Source organism: Oncorhynchus clarkii, chromosome 28 (genome assembly GCF_045791955.1).
Source record: "Oncorhynchus clarkii lewisi isolate Uvic-CL-2024 chromosome 28, UVic_Ocla_1.0, whole genome shotgun sequence".
Taxonomy (NCBI): Eukaryota; Metazoa; Chordata; class Actinopteri; order Salmoniformes; family Salmonidae; genus Oncorhynchus; species Oncorhynchus clarkii.
The window spans coordinates 36019154-36037418 of record NC_092174.1 but is presented as its reverse complement, the minus strand read 5'-3'; the positions used below and the strand labels follow the sequence as shown (position 1 = coordinate 36037418).

Here is an 18265-nt window from a genome sequence, read left to right as displayed (position 1 = left end):
GTTCGGGCTGGGGGTAGTAGTTAGCGTTAGGGCTGGGGCTTGTAGTTAGCATTAGGGCTGGGGGTAGTAGTTAGCGTTAGGGCTGGGGCTAGTAGTTAGCGTTAGGGCTGGGGCTAGTAGTTAGCGTTAGGGCTGGGGCTTGTAGTTAGCATTAGGGCTGGGGGATAGTAGTTAGCGTTAGGGCTGGGGATAGTAGTTAGCGTTCGGGCTGGGGGTAGTAGTTAGCGTTAGGGCTGGGGGTAGTAGTTAGCGTTAGGGCTGGGGCTAGTAGTTAGCGTTAGGGCTGGGGCTAGTAGTTAGCGTTAGGGCTGGGGCTAGTAGTTAGCGTTAGGGCTGGGGGTAGTAGTTAGCGTTAGGGCTGGGGCTTGTAGTTAGCATTAGGGCTGGGGCTAGTAGTTAGGTTAGCGTTAGGGCTGGGGATAGTAGTTAGCGTTAGGGCTGGGGATAGTAGTTAGCGTTAGGGATGGGGGTAGTAGTTAGCGTTAGGGCTGGGGGTAGTAGTTAGCGTTAGGGCTGGGGCTTGTAGTTAGCATTAGGGCTGGGGCTAGTAGTTAGGTTAGCGTTAGGGCTGGGGATAGTAGTTAGAGTTCGGGCTGGGGGTAGTAGTTAGCGTTAGGGCTGGGGCTTGTAGTTAGCATTAGGGCTGGGGCTTGTAGTTAGCATTAGGGCTGGGGGTAGTAGTTAGCGTTAGGGCTGGGGCTAGTAGTTAGCGTTAGGGCTGGGGCTTGTAGTTAGCATTAGGGCTGGGGGATAGTAGTTAGCGTTAGGGCTGGGGGATAGTAGTTAGCGTTCGGGCTGGGGGTAGTAGTTAGCGTTAGGGCTGGGGGTAGTAGTTAGCGTTAGGGCTGGGGGTAGTAGTTAGCGTTAGGGCTGGGGGTAGTAGTTAGCGTTAGGGCTGGGGCTAGTAGTTAGCGTTAGGGCTGGGGCTAGTAGTTAGCGTTAGGGCTGGGGCTAGTAGTTAGCGTTAGGGCTGGGGCTAGTAGTTAGCGTTAGGGCTGGGGCTTGTAGTTAGCGTTAGGGCTGGGGCTTGTAGTTAGCGTTAGGGCTGGGGGTAGTAGTTAGCGTTAGGGCTGGGGCTAGTAGTTAGCGTTAGGGCTGGGGATAGTAGTTAGCGTTAGGGCTGGGGATAGTAGTTAGCGTTAGGGCTGGGGATAGTAGTTAGCGTTAGGGCTGGGGATAGTAGTTAGCGTTAGGGCTGGGGCTTGTAGTTAGCATTAGGGCTGGGGCTTGTAGTTAGCATTAGGGCTGGGGCTAGTAGTTAGGTTAGCGTTAGGGCTGGGGATAGTAGTTAGCGTTCGGGCTGGGGGTAGTAGTTAGCGTTAGGGCTGCGGCTTGTAGTTAGCATTAGGGCTGGGGGTAGTAGTTAGCTTTAGGGCTGGGGCTAGTAGTTAACGTTAGGGCTGGGGCTTGTAGTTAGCATTAGGGCTGGGGGTAGTAGTTAGCGTTAGGGCTGGGGATAGTAGTTAGCGTTCGGGCTGGGGTAGTAGTTAGCGTTAGGGCTGGGGGTAGTAGTTAGCGTTAGGGCTGGGGCTAGTAGTTAGCGTTAGGGCTGGGGCTTGTAGTTAGCATTAGGGCTGGGGCTTGTAGTTAGCATTAGGGCTGGGGGTAGTAGTTAGCGTTAGGGCTGGGGATAGTAGTTAGCGTTAGGGCTGGGGGTAGTAGTTAGCGTTAGGGCTGGGGGTAGTAGTTAGCGTTAGGGCTGGGGATAGTAGTTAGGATAGGGCCGGGGCTAGTAGTTAACGTTAGGGCTGGGGCTTGTAGTTAGCATTAGGGCTGGGGCTTGTAGTTAGCATTAGGGCTGGGGCTAGTAGTTAGCGTTAGGGCTGGGGATAGTAGTTAGCGTTAGGGCTGGGGCTAGTAGTTAGCGTTAGGGCTGGGGCTAGTAGTTAGCGTTAGGGCTGGGGATAGTAGTTAGCGTTCGGGCTGGGGATAGTAGTTAGCGTTAGGGCTGGGGCTAGTAGTTAGCATTAGGGCTGGGGCTAGTAGTTAGGTTAGCGTTAGGGCTGGGGATAGTAGTTAGCGTTAGGGCTGGGGCTAGTAGTTAGCGTTAGGGCTGGGGGTAGTAGTTAGCGTTAGGGCTGGGGGTAGTAGTTAGCGTTACGGCTGGAGATAGTAGTTAGCATTAGGGCCGGGGCTAGTAGTTAACGTTAGGGCAGGGGCTAGTTGTTAGCGTTAGGGCCGGGGCTAGTAGTTAGCGTTAGGGTTATTATATGGATCTCCCCATTATAATCTGAATGTCTTGTTTGACTTTTGAGACTTGTATGTGACCAATACACTACATGTTCAAAAGTATGTAGACACCCCTTCAAATTTATGCATTCCGCTATTTCAGCCACACCCTTTGCTGACAGGTGTATAAAATGTAGCACACAGACATGCAGTCTCCACAGGCAAACATTGGCTCAGTGACTTTCAACGTGGCACAGTCATAGGATAGCATCTTTCCAACAAGTCAGTTCGTCAAATGTCTGCCCTGCTAGAGCTGCCCCGGTCAACTGTAAGCGCAGTTAATTAATATGAAGTGGAAATGTCTAGGAGCAACAATGGCTCAGCCGCGAGTGGTAGGCCACACAAGCTCACCGAACGGGACAGGCAAGTGCTGAAGCACGTAGCGTCTAAAAATCCTCTGTCCTCGATTGCAACACTCACTACTGAGTTCCAAACTGCCTCTGGAAGCAACTTCATCACAAGAACTGTTCGTCAGGAGCTTCATGAAATGGGTTTCCATGGCCGAGCAGCCGCACACAAGCCTAAGATCACCATGCTCAATGCCAAGCGTCGGCTGGAGTGGAGTAAAGTTGGACTCTGGAGCAGTGGAAACGCGTTCTCTGGAGTGATGAATCACACTTTGCCATCTGGCAGTCTGACACACAAATCTGTGTTTGGTGGATGCCAGCAGAACGCTACCAGCCCCAATGCATAGTGTCAACTGTAAAGTTTGGGGATGGAAAGATAATGGTCTGGGCTGTTTTTCATGGTTCGGGCTAGGACCCTTAGTTAAAGTGAAGGGAAATCTTAACGCCACAGCATGCAATGACATTATAGACGATTATGTACTTCCAACTCTGTGGTAACAGTTTGGGGAAGGCCCTTTCCCGTTTCAGCATGACAATGTCCCTGTGCGCAAAGCAAGGTCCATACAGAAATGGTTTGTCGAGATACTTGTGTGTGTGTGCGTGCGTGTGTGTGTGTGTGTGTGTGTGTGTGTGTGTGTGTGTGTGTGTGTGTGTGTGTGTGTGTGTGTGTGTGTGTGTGTGCACGGTTCGGTCTCTGTGTCTCACTTGGTGTCGAGGAAGTCCATGATGGGCTGCAGAACGTTGTCTGCATCCCCGGCCACGCTGTTGTTGTCTGTAACAGTCTGTCCCTTCACCTGGCCCAAGATATCTCCCATCTGCTTTACATTTTCCTCAATCTGGGGCTGAAAACTATATACAGACCGACACACAGACAACAATCACAACCCACAACTCTGGGTAGTATTCATTAGGCACCAAGCGGAAGAAAGCTGATTGAAAGAGGGAGTTCCAAAACGTTTTCCATTGCATGTCCTAATGAATACAACCCTGAAAGCGCCATGTTTCAACTAAACAAGTCCACACATACCCACACACAAACACACACACACACACACACGCACACACACCTGACGGCAAAGATCCTACTAAGGTCGTCCATGACGTTGTTGAGCTTTAATTGCAGGTCCTTCAGGAAGTCACTGGCCTCCACGTTCAGCTGGGGGCAGGAAGTAAGTGTCCTTAATACATTTATTTACATAGCAGGAGGTGTCCTTATACATGTATTTACATAGCAGGAAGTGTCCTTAATACATGTATTTACATAGCAGGAAGTGTCCTATATACATGTATTTAGTAAATGACATACTGTAGGTACAGTGTAATTACATTGTAGGTATACATTTTTACAATATGGTTTGTGTGATAGCTCATAGAGGTCTGAGTGATGGCTCATAGAGGTCTGAGTGATGACTCATAGAGGTCTGAGTGATGGCTCATAGAGGTCTGAGTGATGACTCATAGAGGTCTGAGTGATGACTCATAGAGGTCTGAGTGATGACTCATAGAGTTCTGAGTGATGGCTCATAGAGTTCTGAGTGATGACTCATAGAGGTCTGAGTGATGACTCATAGAGGTCTGAGTGATGACTCATAGAGGTCTGAGTGATGACTCATAGAGGTCTGAGTGATGACTCATAGAGGTCTGAGTGATGGGTCTGAGTGATGACTCATAGAGGTCTGAGTGATGACTCATATAGGTCTGAGTGATGACTCATAGAGGTCTGAGTGATGACTCAGAGATCTGAGTGATGACTCAGAGATCTGAGTGATGACTCATAGATCTGAGTGATGACTCATAGAGGTCTGAGTGATGGCTCATAGAGGTCTGAGTGATGACTCATAGAGGTCTGAGTGATGACTCATAGAGGTCTGAGTGATGACTCAGAGATCTGAGTGATGACTCAGAGATCTGAGTGATGACTCATAGAGGTCTGAGTGATGGCTCATAGAGGTCTGAGTGATGACTCATAGAGGTCTGAGTGATGACTCATAGAGGTCTGAGTGATGACTCATAGAGGTCTGAGTGATGACTCATAGAGGTCTGAGTGATGACTCATAGATCTGAGTGATGACTCATAGATCTGAGTGATGACTCATAGATCTGAGTGATGACTCAGAGATCTGAGTGATGGGTCTGAGTGATGACTCATAGAGGTCTGAGTGATGGCTCAAAGAGGTCTGAGTGATGACTCATATAGGTCTGAGTGATGACTCATAGAGGTCTGAGTGATGACTCAGAGATCTGAGTGATGACTCATAGAGGTCTGAGTGATGACTCATAGAGGTCTGAGTGATGACTCATAGAGGTCTGAGTGATGACTCATAGAGGTCTGAGTGATGACTCATAGAGGTCTGAGTGATGACTCATAGAGGTCTGAGTGATGACTCATAGAGGTCTGAGTGATGACTCATAGAGGTCTGAGTGATGGCTCATAGAGGTCTGAGTGATGACTCATAGAGGTCTGAGTGATGACTCATAGAGGTCTGAGTGATGACTCATAGATCTGAGTGATGACTCAGAGATCTGAGTGATGGGTCTGAGTGATGACTCATAGAGGTCTGAGTGATGGCTCAAAGAGGTCTGAGTGATGGCTCAAAGAGGTCTGAGTGATGACTCATAGAGGTCTGAGTGATGACTCATAGAGGTCTGAGTGATGACTCATAGAGGTCTGAGTGATGACTCATAGAGGTCTGAGTGATGACTCATAGAGGTCTGAGTGATGACTCATAGAGGTCTGAGTGATGACTCATAGAAGTCTGAGTGATGACTCATAGAAGTCTGAGTGATGGCTCATAGAGGTCTGAGTGATGACTCATGGAGGTCTGAGTGATGACTCATAGAGGTCTGAGTGATGGCTCATAGAGGTCGGAGTGATGACTCATAGAGGTCTGAGTGATGACTCATAGAGGTCGGAGTGATGGACGTGGACGTTGACAGACTCACATTTTTGCCTCCCATGGCCTCAAACATCTTCTCCAGCTGCACTCTAAGCTGTTGGATGTTATTCATGATGATGCAGGGCTGAAGAAGACACAAATAAGGAGAGATCATATTTTACATATCTCTCTGTATCTTGCGGATATGAGCAGAGAGAGATAAGTTGTATCTTGCTGATACAAACAAGACAGACAGACAGACAGACAGACAGACAGACAGACAGAGGCTCAGTGAGTGTTGACTATAGATGAGTTAGTCCTTTGGGAGACTTAGTTCTCCTGGGAGCCAGTCCAGCTTCTCCCTTTAGACCACATTCAGCTAATCAAACACTCCTGCCCTTACACACACACAGTTTCCCTAACCTACCACTTTCTCTTTCTCTTTGTTCCCACATTGTTTAGGGAACTCTTTGGAAATGATCTCAGCATAGGACAGCAGAACGTTCCCGATGGTCTGAGAGAGAGAGAGAGATACAGAGAGAGAGAGAGAGAGAGATACAGAGATACAGAGAGAGAGAGATACGGAGAAAGGGAGAGATGTTTATCATCTGAATGAGCATCTTCTGCATCATCTAACCATATCAGTGTTATTGTCGGCCATATTGGTAAGGCCTAAGGGTGGTGGTACCTTGGCGAATCTCTTCATGTAGTTGCCTACGATCTGGGGGTCAGGACACTCTAACTTGCGTATGATCTCAAAGCTCTGGTTGAGCTGAGAGAACACATCCACCACCGAACAGGAGAACAGAGCATGCTCTGACGTCACCTGGAACTGTATGGGGTAAGAGAGGCAGGGGGGTGGGGGTTAAAAAGCACTCGGATATCTAACAAAAAGCACTACTGGGATCCCCACACTTCAAAGAACAGGAGAGGGATGCCCCCTTTCTCAAGCCAATACATTTAATCTTATAGTTTAAAGATAGATGGCCCTGGTGCTGTTGAATTCTCTATGAATGGACAGTGTGTGTGGCTGGTTCCTCTCTTCATCAGGTGAATGGTGATTAGTGTGATATGATGGGGAGCAGAAGCCTCATTAACACCCCTGTCATTAGAGGATTATTGATCATGTCGTGAAGGGGGGGTGGGGGTGGGACTGGTTTCCTGCTGACACAGGAAGCTGCTGTAGGCAACAGTAATTGGACCCCAAGGACCACTGACGAATGGGGGGAGAGAACCTACATCTACATTGACCCGATTGTGTGTGCGCATGAGCGTGCACGTGTGTGTGTGTGAGAGAGAGAGAGAGAAGGAGGGTGTTGTGTGTTGAGTAAGGGAAGTACACATAATGTAAGTGTGTTGGAGGGAGGGGCAGATGAAGGGAGGAAGGGAGAGATGGAGGGAGGGAGGGAGAGAGGGATAGAGAGAGGGATAGAGGGAGGGAGGGAGAGAGAGAGGGATAGAGGGAGGGATAGAGAGAGAGATAAATATATAGAGGGAGGGAGGGAGGGAGGGAGGGAGGGAGGGAGGGAGGGAGGGAGGGAGGGAGGGAGGGAGGGAGGGATAGAGAGAGAGATAGATATATAGAGGGAGGGAGGGAGGGAGGGAGGGAGGGAGGGAGGGAGGGAGGGAGGGAGGGAGGGAGGGAGGGAGGGAGGGAGGGAGGGAGGGAGGGATAGAGAGAGAGATATATATATAGAGGGAGGGAGGGAGGGAGGGAGGGAGGGAGGGAGGGAGGGAGGGAGGGAGGGATATATAGAGGGAGGGAGGGAGGGAGGGAGGGATAGAGAGAGAGATAGATATAGAGGGATAGAGAGAGAGATAGATATATAGAGGGAGGGAGGGAGGGAGGGAGGGAGGGAGGGAGGGAGGGAGGGAGGGAGGGAGGGAGGGAGGGAGGGATAGATAGATAGATAGATAGATAGAGGGAGGGATAGATAGAGGGAGGGATAGATAGAGGGAGCAGTAACTTCTGTGTTGGGTGTTTACACCCCTTGCAGCTTGTCTAGTGAAACTGCATATTGCAACTGGTCTAATAGACCTACACAGACATAGCTTATCATCATGTATAAAGTTACTTTAAAGTTATTATTATTGAGAAATAACTACATAATTACAATTTGACCATGTATTGACTAGCAAATGCCACATAAATAGGGGCCTGTAAAACAAAACATATCTCAGAGAGGAAATAGATGTGAATTTACCCCGTCCTTTGTGTCCCTCACTAGGGCACCGTGCAGGAAGTCTCTGGACACTTCCTCGTTCTCGTCCAACCACTGGATGACAAACGGCTCGAACCACCTATGAGGCGGCAGAGAAGGGGTCCACCAAAACCTCTCATTATGTGATAACACACCCCCCCCCCCCCCCCAAAAAAAATACAAAAATCAATGGACTTTCCATAAAAAAAGAGCTGAATAAGATGAGATAAAGAACACTCACGCTGGGTACTCCGGTACACGTTTCTGGAAGGTGGGCAGCTCTTTGCAGTATTCGTTGTAGAGCCACTTCACCTTGAAGTGCAGGTTCATGTAATCAGCACTCTTACACAGCCGGTTCTTCTCATGCTCTGAGAATGATAGAGAATAGTAGGGGAGATTTGGAACATATTCATTCATAGTACACACAGGCACACAATCTCACACACAGACGCACGCACACACACACTTACCCTCCATGGCATATCTCATATCTTGAGCAAACATGTTCCACATGACCTCTGCACTGATCACGCCCACATTCAGTTCCTGAGGAAACCTGCGCGGGACAGGAGAACAATGTTCAGAGAGGGAGAGACAGAGAGAGACAGAGACAGAGACAGACAGAGACAGAGAGAGACAGAGAGAGACAGAGAGAGACAGAGAGAGACAGAGAGAGACAGAGAGACAGAGAGACAGAGAGACAGAGAGAGAGAGAGAGACAGCAGCAGAATTAGACCCAATCAAATCATGAGAAAACAAAAAGATAATTACTTGACACATTGGAAAGAATTAACAAAAAAACAGAGCAAACTAAAATGCTATTTGGCCCTAAACAGAGAGTACACAGTGGCAGAATACCTGACCACTGTGACTGACCCAAAATTAAGGAAAGCTTTGACTATGTACAGACTCAGTGAGCATAGCCTCGCTATTGAGAAAGGCCGCCGTAGGCAGACATGGCTCTCAAGAGAAGACAGGCTATGTGCACACTGCCCACAAAATGAGGTGGAAACTGAGCTGCACTCCCTAACCTCCTGTTCAATGTATGACCATATTAGAGACACATATTTCCCTCAGATTGCACAGATCCACAAAGAATTTGAAAACAAACCCAATTTTGATAAACTCCCATATCTACTGGGTGAAATACCACAGTGTGCCATCACAGCAGCAAGATGTGTGACCTGTTGCCACAAGAAAAGGTAAACCAGTGAAAAACAAACACCATTGTAAATACAACCCATATTTATGCTTATTTATTATCCCTTGTGTACCCTTAACCATTTGTACATCGTTACAACACTGTATATATACACGTAATATGACATTTGTAATGTCTTTATTGTTTTGAAACTTCTGTATGTGTAATGTTTAATATACATCTTTATTGTTTATTTCACTTTTGTATAGTGTCTACCTCACTTGCTTTGGAAATGTTAACACGTTTCCCATGCCAATAAAGCCCCCTGAATTGAATTGAATTGAATTGAAGAGAGAGAGAGAGAGAGAGAGAGAGAGAGAGAGAGAGAGAGAGAGAGAGAGAGAGAGAGAGAGAGAGAGAGAGAGAGAGAGAGAGAGAGAGAGAGAGAGAGAGAGAGAGAGAGAGAGAGAGAGAGAGAGAGAGAGAGAGAGAGAGAGAGAGAGAGAGAGAGAGAGAGAGAGAGAGAGAGAGAGAGAGAGGGGTAGAGAGAGAGGGGTAGAGAGACAGAGACAGAGAGACTCACTGGTTGAGACAGGGTGTATAGGAGTTCTTGTCTTCCTCTATGATGGAGACGATGAGGGTGATGAGTTTTGACCAGAAGTCCAAGTTCTTGATACTGGGACCCTGCTCTTCTGGAACGTCAGCCTTAGCCTGGAGAGAGAGAGGAAGGTCAGACAGACATACACACAGGCAAGCACTAACGTGAACACACATACACAAACACACAAAAACACACACACACAAATGTATGCGCTCACGTTGATGTGGAGAATTCGATCCAAAGATTAGGCAGAGACTAATTTATAATGATAATAGTGAATCTTTAATAGATTCAAGCAGCAGGTAGATCCCTCTCTGATCTCAGTCAGGGAAGGAGCTCCCAGAGTACATGGTTCCATGTCTCTTATATAGCGAGGGAGATCCCTCTCTGATCTCAGTCAGGGAAGGAGCTCCCAGAGTACATGGTTCCATGTCTCTTATATAGCGAGGGAGATCCCTCTCTGATCTCAGTCAGCGAAGGAGCTCCCAGAGTACATGGTTCCATGTCTCTTATATAGCGAGGGAGATCCCTCTCTGATCTCAGTCAGGGAAGGAGCTCCCAGAGTACATGGTTCCATGTCTCTTATATAGCGAGGGAGATCCCTCTCTGATCTCAGTCAGGGAAGGAGCTCCCAGAGTACATGGTTCCATGTCTCTTATATAGCGAGGGAGATCCCTCTCTGATCTCAGTCAGGGAAGGAGCTCCCAGAGTACATGGTTCCATGTCTCTTATATAGCGAGGGAGATCCCTCTCTGATCTCAGTCAGGGAAGGAGCTCCCAGAGTACATGGTTCCATGTCTCTTATATAGCGAGGGAGATCCCTCTCTGATCTCAGTCAGAGAAGGAGCTCCCAGAGTACATGGTTCCATGTCTCTTATATAGCGAGGGAGATCCCTCTCTGATCTCAGTCAGCGAAGGAGCTCCCAGAGTACATGGTTCCATGTCTCTTATATAGCGAGGGAGATCCCTCTCTGATCTCAGTCAGGGAAGGAGCTCCCAGAGTACATGGTTCCATGTCTCTTATATAGCGAGGGAGATCCCTCTCTGATCTCAGTCAGGGAAGGAGCTCCCAGAGTACATGGTTCCATGTCTCTTATATAGCGAGGGAGATCCCTCTCTGATCTCAGTCAGGGAAGGAGCTCCCAGAGTACATGGTTCCATGTCTCTTATATAGCGAGGGAGATAGAGGTAATAATACAATCATATTGTTTACACAACAGTTCTTTATACAAGCAACAGTTCCGGAACACATTGGCCTTGTGTTAGGGTGCAGACATACCAGGAGTCTATAACAGGCATAGCATCACAGTCCAACACAGAACAGACCATAACACTTCAGAAGTTACAACAACTCACCCCATTTCTGCCACAACAACGTGAACACACACACACACGCACATAAACACACACAAACACACATACTCACAGGGTCTGTCTGGTACTCTCTGCTGTAGAGTTCATGACAGTTGTTGAAGATGTATTCGTAGGTGGAGTTGAGACAGGCTTTAACACAGTCCTTCACCACCTGACTGGCCCTGGGGGGGCTCTGCAGCTCCTGGACCTGATCACACAGGAGGGTCAGAGGTCAGTTAGTTTAGCATTAGAATGACCAGTCAGTTCCAAAACATTGTCACTCTTGATAAATATTTTTATTTTACCTTTATTTAACTAGGCAAGTCAGTTAAGAACAAATTCTTATTTTCAATGACGGACTAGGAACTGTGGGTTAACTGCCTGTTCAGGGGCAGAACGACAGATTTGTACCTTGTCAGCTCGGGGATTTGAACTTGCAACCTTCTGGTTACTAGTCCAACGCTCTAACCACTAGGCTACCCTGAGGAGCAAAACAATTATTGGCACCCCTTTTTTCAATAGCTTGTGAGGATAACGGCACAAAGCTTTTACAAAATATATTTGATGAGACTGGAAAACACAGTGGGAGGGATCTCAGACCAGTCCTCCATACAGAATATTTCTAGATCTTTGATATCCTTCATCTGCACTTATGGTCTGCCCTCTCCAATTCAAACCACAGGTTTTCAATGGGTTTGAAGTCCAGAGACTGATGGCCACTGCAAAATGTTGTTGATGCCGTTGACGTAACTGACCAGTGAAAATCTCACTTTTAAAAGCACACAGTCTGTCAACATCCCCACGTCAAGTTCTTTGAAAGGCTGGTCATGGCTCACATCAACACCATCATCCCAGAAACCCTAGACCCACTCAATTTGCATACCGCTCCAACAGATCCACAGATGATGCAGCCTCTATTGCACTCCACACTACCCTTTCACACCTGGACAAAAGGAACACCTATGTGAGAATGCTTTTCATTGACTACAGCTCAGCGTTCAACACCATAGTGCCCTCAAAGCTCATTACTAAGCTAAGGACCCTGGGACTAAACACCTCCCTATGCAACTGGATCATGGACTTCCTGACGGGCCTCCCCCAGGTGGTGAGGGTAGGTAACAACACATCTGCCATGCTGATCCTCAACACAGGGGCCCCTCAGGGGTGTGTGCTCAGCCCCCTCCTGTACTCCCTGTTCACTCACGACTTCACGGCCAGGCACGACTCCACACCATCATTAAATTTGCAGATGACACAACAGATGATGTCCTGATCACCGACAACAACGAGACAGCCTATAGGGAGGAGGTAAAAGACCTGGCCATGTGATGCCAGGATAACAACCTCTCCCTCAACGTGATCAAGACAAAGGAGATGATTGTGGACTACAGGAAAAAGAGGACTGAGCACGTCCCCATTCTCATTGATGGGGCTGCAGTGGAGCAGGTTGAGAGATTCAAGTTCCTTGGTGTCCACATCACCAACAAACTAATATGGTCCAAGCACACCAAGACAGTTGTGAAGCGGGCTTGACAAAACCTGTTCCCCCTCAGAAGACTGAAAAGATTTGGCATGGGCCCTCAGATCCTCAAAAGGTTCTACAGCTGCACCATCGAGAGCATCCTAACTGGTTGCATCACTGCCTGGTGTGGCAACTGCTCGGATTCCGACCGTAAGGCACTACAGAGGCCCAATACATCATTGGGGCCAAGCTTCCTGCTATCCAGGACCTCTTTACCAGGCGGTGTCAGAGGAAGGCCCTAAAAATTGTCAAAGACTCCATCCACCCTAGTCATAGACTGTTCTCTCTGCTACCACACGGCAAGCGGTACCGGAGCGCCAAGTCTAGGTCCAAGAGGTTTCTAAACAGCTTCTACCCCCAAGCCATAAGACTCCTAAACATCTGGTCAAATGGTTAGCCAGACTATTTGCATTGCCCCGCCCCCCCTCCCCTCTCCACACCACTGCCACTCTCTGTTGTCATCTATGCATAGTCACTTTAATAAACTAAACCTACACATACAGTTGAAGTCGGAAGTTTACATACACTTATGTTGGAGTCATTAAAACTCGTTTTTCAACCACTCCACACATTTCTTGTTAACAAACTATAGTTTTGGCAAGTCAGTTAGGACATCTACTTTGTGCATGACGCAAGTCATTTTTCCAACAATTGTTTACAGACTATTATTTCCAGATTATTTCACTTATAATTCACTGTATCACAATTCCAGTGGGTCAGAAGTTTACATACACTAAGTTGACTGTGCCTTTAAACATCTTGGATAATTCCAGAAAAGGATGTTATGACTTCAGAAACTTCTGATAGGCTAATTGACATAATTTGAGTCAATTGGAGGTGTACCTGTGGATGTATTTCAAGGCCTACCTTCAAACTCAGTGCCTCTTTGCTTGACATCATGGGAAAATCAAAAGAAATTAGCAAAAAAATTGTAGACCTTCACAAGCCTGGTTCCTCCTTGGGAGCAATTTCCAAACACCTGAAGGTACCACGTTCATCTGTACAAACAATAGTACGCAAGTATAAACCCCAATGGGACCATGCAGGCGTCATACCGCTCAGGAAGGAGACGCGTTCTGTCTCCTAGAGATGAACGTACTTTGGTGCCAAAAGTGCAAATCAATCCCAGAACAACAGCAAAGGACCTTGTGGAGATGCTGGAGGAAACAGGTACAAAATTATCTATATCCACAGTAAAACGAGTCCTATATCGACATAACCTGAAAGGCCGCTCAGCAAGGAAGAAGCCACTGCTCCAAAACCGCCATAAAAAAGCCAGACTACGGTTTGCAACTGCACATGGGGACAAAGATCGTACTTTTTGAGAAATGTCCTCTGTTCTGATGAAACAAAAATAGAACTGTTTGGCCATAATGACCATTGTTATGTTTTGAGGAAAAAGGGGGAGGCTTGCAAGCCGAAGAACACCATCCCAACCGTGAAGCACGGGTGTGGCAGCATCATGTTATGGTGGTGCTTGCTGCAGGAGGGACTGGTGCACTTCACAAAATAGATGGCTTCATGAGGAAGGAAGGAAAATTATGTGGATATATTGAAGCAACATCTCAAGACATCAGTCAGGAAGTTAAAGTTTGGTCGCAAATGAGTCTTCCAAATGGACAATGACCCCAAGCATACTTCCAAAGTTGTGGCAAAATGGCTTAAGGACAACAAAGTCAAGGTATTGGAGTGGCCATCACAAAGCCCTGACCTCAATCCTACAGAACATTTGTGGGCAGAACTGAAAGTGTGTGCGAGCAAGGAGGCCTACAAAGCTGACTCAGTTACACCAACTCTGTCAGGTGGAATGGGCCAAAATTCACCCAACTTATTAATGTGGAAGCTTTCGGCTACCCAAAACATTTGACCCAAGTTAAACAATTTAAAGGCAATGCTACCAAATACTAATTGAGTGTATGTAAACTTCTGAACGGCTGGGAATGTGATGAAAGAAATAAAAGCTGAAATAAATCATTATCTCTACTATTATTCTGACATTTTACATTCTTAAAGTAAAGTGGTGATCCTAACTGACCTAAGATAGGGAATTTTTACTGGGATTAAATGTCAGGAGTTGGAATGTTTTTGGCTAAGGTGTATGTAAACTTCCAACTTCAAGTCTACATACTACCTCAACTAACCGGTGCCCATGCACATTGACTCTGTACCGGCACCACCTTGTATATATTGTTATTTTTAACTGTTGCTCTTTAATTACTTGTTACTTCTATCTCTTATTTTTATCCATATTTTTTAAAACTGCACTGTTAGTTAGGGGCTCGTAAGTAAGTATTTCACTGTAAGGTCTACCTACATCTGTTGTATTTCGGCGCATGTGACTAATACACTTTGATTTGATTTGATCCTGTACTTCTATTTTAGCCAAAGCATACATTGTAGAACCCCCCCCCCCACACCACCTCAAACTTACAGTGCCTTGCGAAAGTATTCGGCCCCCTTGAACTTTGCGACCTTTTGCCACATTTCAGGCTTCAAACATAAAGATATAAAACTGTATTTTTTTGTGAAGAATCAACAACAAGTGGGACACAATCATGAAGTGGAACAACATTTATTGGATATTTCAAACTTTTTTAACAAATCAAAAACTGAAAAATTGGGCGTGCAAAATTATTCAGCCCCTTTACTTTCAGTGCAGCAAACTCTCTCCAGAAGTTCAGTGAGGATCTCTGAATGATCCAATGTTGACCTAAATGACTAATGATGATAAATACAATCCACCTGTGTGTAATCAAGTCTCCGTATAAATGCACCTGCACTGTGATAGTCTCAGAGGTCCGTTAAAAGCGCAGAGAGCATCATGAAGAACAAGGAACACACCAGGCAAGTCCGAGATACTGTTGTGAAGAAGTTTAAAGCCGGATTTGGATACAAAAAGATTTCCCAAGCTTTAAACATCCCAAGGAGCACTGTGCAAGCGATAATATTGAAATGGAAGGAGTATCAGACCACTGCAAATCTACCAAAACCTTGCCGTCCCTCTAAACTTTCAGCTCATACAAGGAGAAGACTGATCAGAGATGCAGCCAAGAGGCCCATGATCACTCTGGATGAACTGCAGAGATCTACAGCTGAGGTGGGAGACTCTGTCCATAGGACAACAATCAGTCGTATATTGCACAAATCTGGCCTTTATGGAAGAGTGGCAAGAAGAAAGCCATTTCTTAAAGATATCCATAAAGTGTTGTTTAAAGTTTGCCACAAGCCACCTGGGAGACACACCAAACATGTGGAAGAAGGTGCTCTGGTCAGATGAAACCAAAATTGAACTTTTTGGCAACAATGCAAAACGTTATGTTTGGCGTAAAAGCAACACAGAACACACCATCCCCACTGTCAAACATGGTGGTGGCAGCATCATGGTTTGGGCCTGCTTTTCTTCAGCAGGGACAGGGAAGATGGTTAAAATTGATGGGAAGATGGATGGAGCCAAATACAGGACCATTCTGGAAGAAAACCTGATGGAGTCTGCAAAAGACCTGAGACTGGGACGGAGATTTGTCTTCCAACAAGACAATGATCCAAAACATAAAGCAAAATCTACAATGGAATGGTTCAAAAATAAACATATCCAGGTGTTAGAATGGCCAAGTCAAAGTCCAGACCTGAATCCAATCGAGAATCTGTGGAAAGAACTGAAAACTGCTGTTCACAAATGCTCTCCATCCAACCTCACTGAGCTCGAGCTGTTTTGCAAGGAGGAATGGGAAAAAATTTCAGTCTCTCGATGTGCAAAACTGATAGAGACATACCCCAAGCGACTTACAGCTGTAATCGCAGCAAAAGGTGGCGCTACAAAGTATTAACTTAAGGGGGCTGAATAATTTTGCACGCCCAGTTTTTCAGTTTTTGACTTGTTAAAAAAGTTTGAAATATCCAATAAATGTCGTTCCACTTCATGATTGTGTCCCACTTGTTGTTGATTCTTCACAAAAAAATACAGTTTTATATCTTTATGTTTGAAGCCTGAAATGTGGCAAAAGGTCGCAAAGTTCAAGGGGGCCGAATACTTTCGCAAGGCACTGTATAGCTCAAACAGACCATTTAAAAAATGCTTGCTATTTCCTCAGAGAGTGATGTCAGGTAACACTTTATTTGGATAGTCCCAAGTAGATGGTTTGTAGATGTTCAATGACTGTCAACAACATTGCAACTAATTATCCATTAACCTGACACTAACAGTATATGGCTGATACACCTTAACGGCTGTTAAATGTTACCTAGCCCTCAAGACCTATTCTGATCCACCGTTGTGCTCTCGTTTTGTTCCACTGAATCCGTGGAGCGAAACAGAACGTGAGCTCGCGAGATCAAGATGGTCGTACGAGGCTACTCAAGAGCTAGATTAGCAATAAGTCCATCTATGAATCCACATATTTCCTGGAAAGAAGCTTGGACTTGATGAAAAAGAGATGAAGAAGGAGATGAATGAGGTATTGTTTTGTTCACCTTCATCCTGAAGAAGGTGATGCTGGTCAGTAGGTCTACAGTGGATTTGAGGTCCTGCAGCCTCTCAGGGCTACTGGCTGGGAAGTTATTCTACAAACACAGACACACCATTACAGACACAGAAACACAATTACAAAGACACCATTATAAACACACAGAAACACCATTACAAGCACACAGAAACACCATTACAAAGACACAGAAACACCAGTACAAAGACAAAAACACCATTACAAAGACACAGAAACACCATTACAAAGACACAGAAACACCATCACAAAGACACAGAAACACCATTACAAGCACACAGAAACACCATTACAAAGACACAGAAACACCATTACAAGCACACAGAAACACCATTACAAAGACACAGAAACACCATTACAAAGACACAGAAACACCATTACAAAGACACAGAAACACCATTACAAAGACACAGAAACACCATTACAAAGACAGAAACACCATCACAAAGACAGAAACACCATCACAAAGACAGAAACACCATCACAAAGACACAGAAACACCATCACAAAGACACAGAAACACCATTACAAAGACACAGAAACACCATTACAAAGACACAGAAACACCATCACAAAGACACAGAAACACCATTACAAAGACACAGAAACACCATTACAAAGACACAGAAACACCATTACAAGCACACAGAAACACCATTACAAAGACACAGAAACACCAGTACAAAGACAAAAACACCCTTACAAAGACACAGAAACACCATTACAAAGACACAGAAACACCATTACAAAGACACAGAAACACCATTACAAAGACAGAAACACCATCACAAAGACAGAAACACCATTACAAAGACACAGAAACACCATTACAAAGACACAGAAACACCATCACAAAGACACAGAAACACCATTACAAAGACACAGAAACACCATTACAAAGACACAGAAACACCATTACAAGCACACAGAAACACCATTACAAAGACACAGAAACACCAGTACAAAGACAAAAACACCATTACAAAGACACAGAAACACCATTACAAAGACACAGAAACACCAGTACAAAGACAAAAACACCATTACAAAGACACAGAAACACCATTACAAAGACACAGAAACACCATCACAAAGACACAGAAACACCATTACAAGCACACAGAAACACCATTACAAAGACACAGAAACACCATTACAAGCACACAGAAACACCATTACAAAGACACAGAAACACCATTACAAAGACACAGAAACACCATTACAAAGACACAGAAACACCATTACAAAGACACAGAAACACCATTACAAAGACAGAAACACCATCACAAAGACAGAAACACCATCACAAAGACAGAAACACCATCACAAAGACACAGAAACACCATCACAAAGACACAGAAACACCATTACAAAGACACAGAAACACCATTACAAAGACACAGAAACACCATCACAAAGACACAGAAACACCATTACAAAGACACAGAAACACCATTACAAAGACACAGAAACACCATTACAAGCACACAGAAACA

At 45.7% G+C, this 18265-nt stretch overlaps 1 protein-coding gene across 1 annotated transcript in view; it reads right to left on the bottom strand.

Moving 5' to 3' along the window:
• Positions 1-18265, bottom strand: part of LOC139386772 (protein unc-13 homolog A-like) — a 115701-nt gene that overhangs the window by 10324 nt on the left and 87112 nt on the right. The window contains exons 24-34 of the mRNA XM_071132583.1: positions 16741-16830; positions 10822-10956; positions 9378-9505; positions 8124-8209; positions 7895-8021; positions 7657-7753; positions 6141-6284; positions 5880-5966; positions 5520-5597; positions 3644-3732; positions 3282-3425 (exon numbers count right to left, since the gene is read on the bottom strand). Of these exons, the coding sequence (XP_070988684.1) occupies positions 3282-3425; positions 3644-3732; positions 5520-5597; positions 5880-5966; positions 6141-6284; positions 7657-7753; positions 7895-8021; positions 8124-8209; positions 9378-9505; positions 10822-10956; positions 16741-16830 (1205 nt within the window). The remainder of the gene's footprint in view (positions 1-3281; positions 3426-3643; positions 3733-5519; positions 5598-5879; positions 5967-6140; positions 6285-7656; positions 7754-7894; positions 8022-8123; positions 8210-9377; positions 9506-10821; positions 10957-16740; positions 16831-18265) is intronic.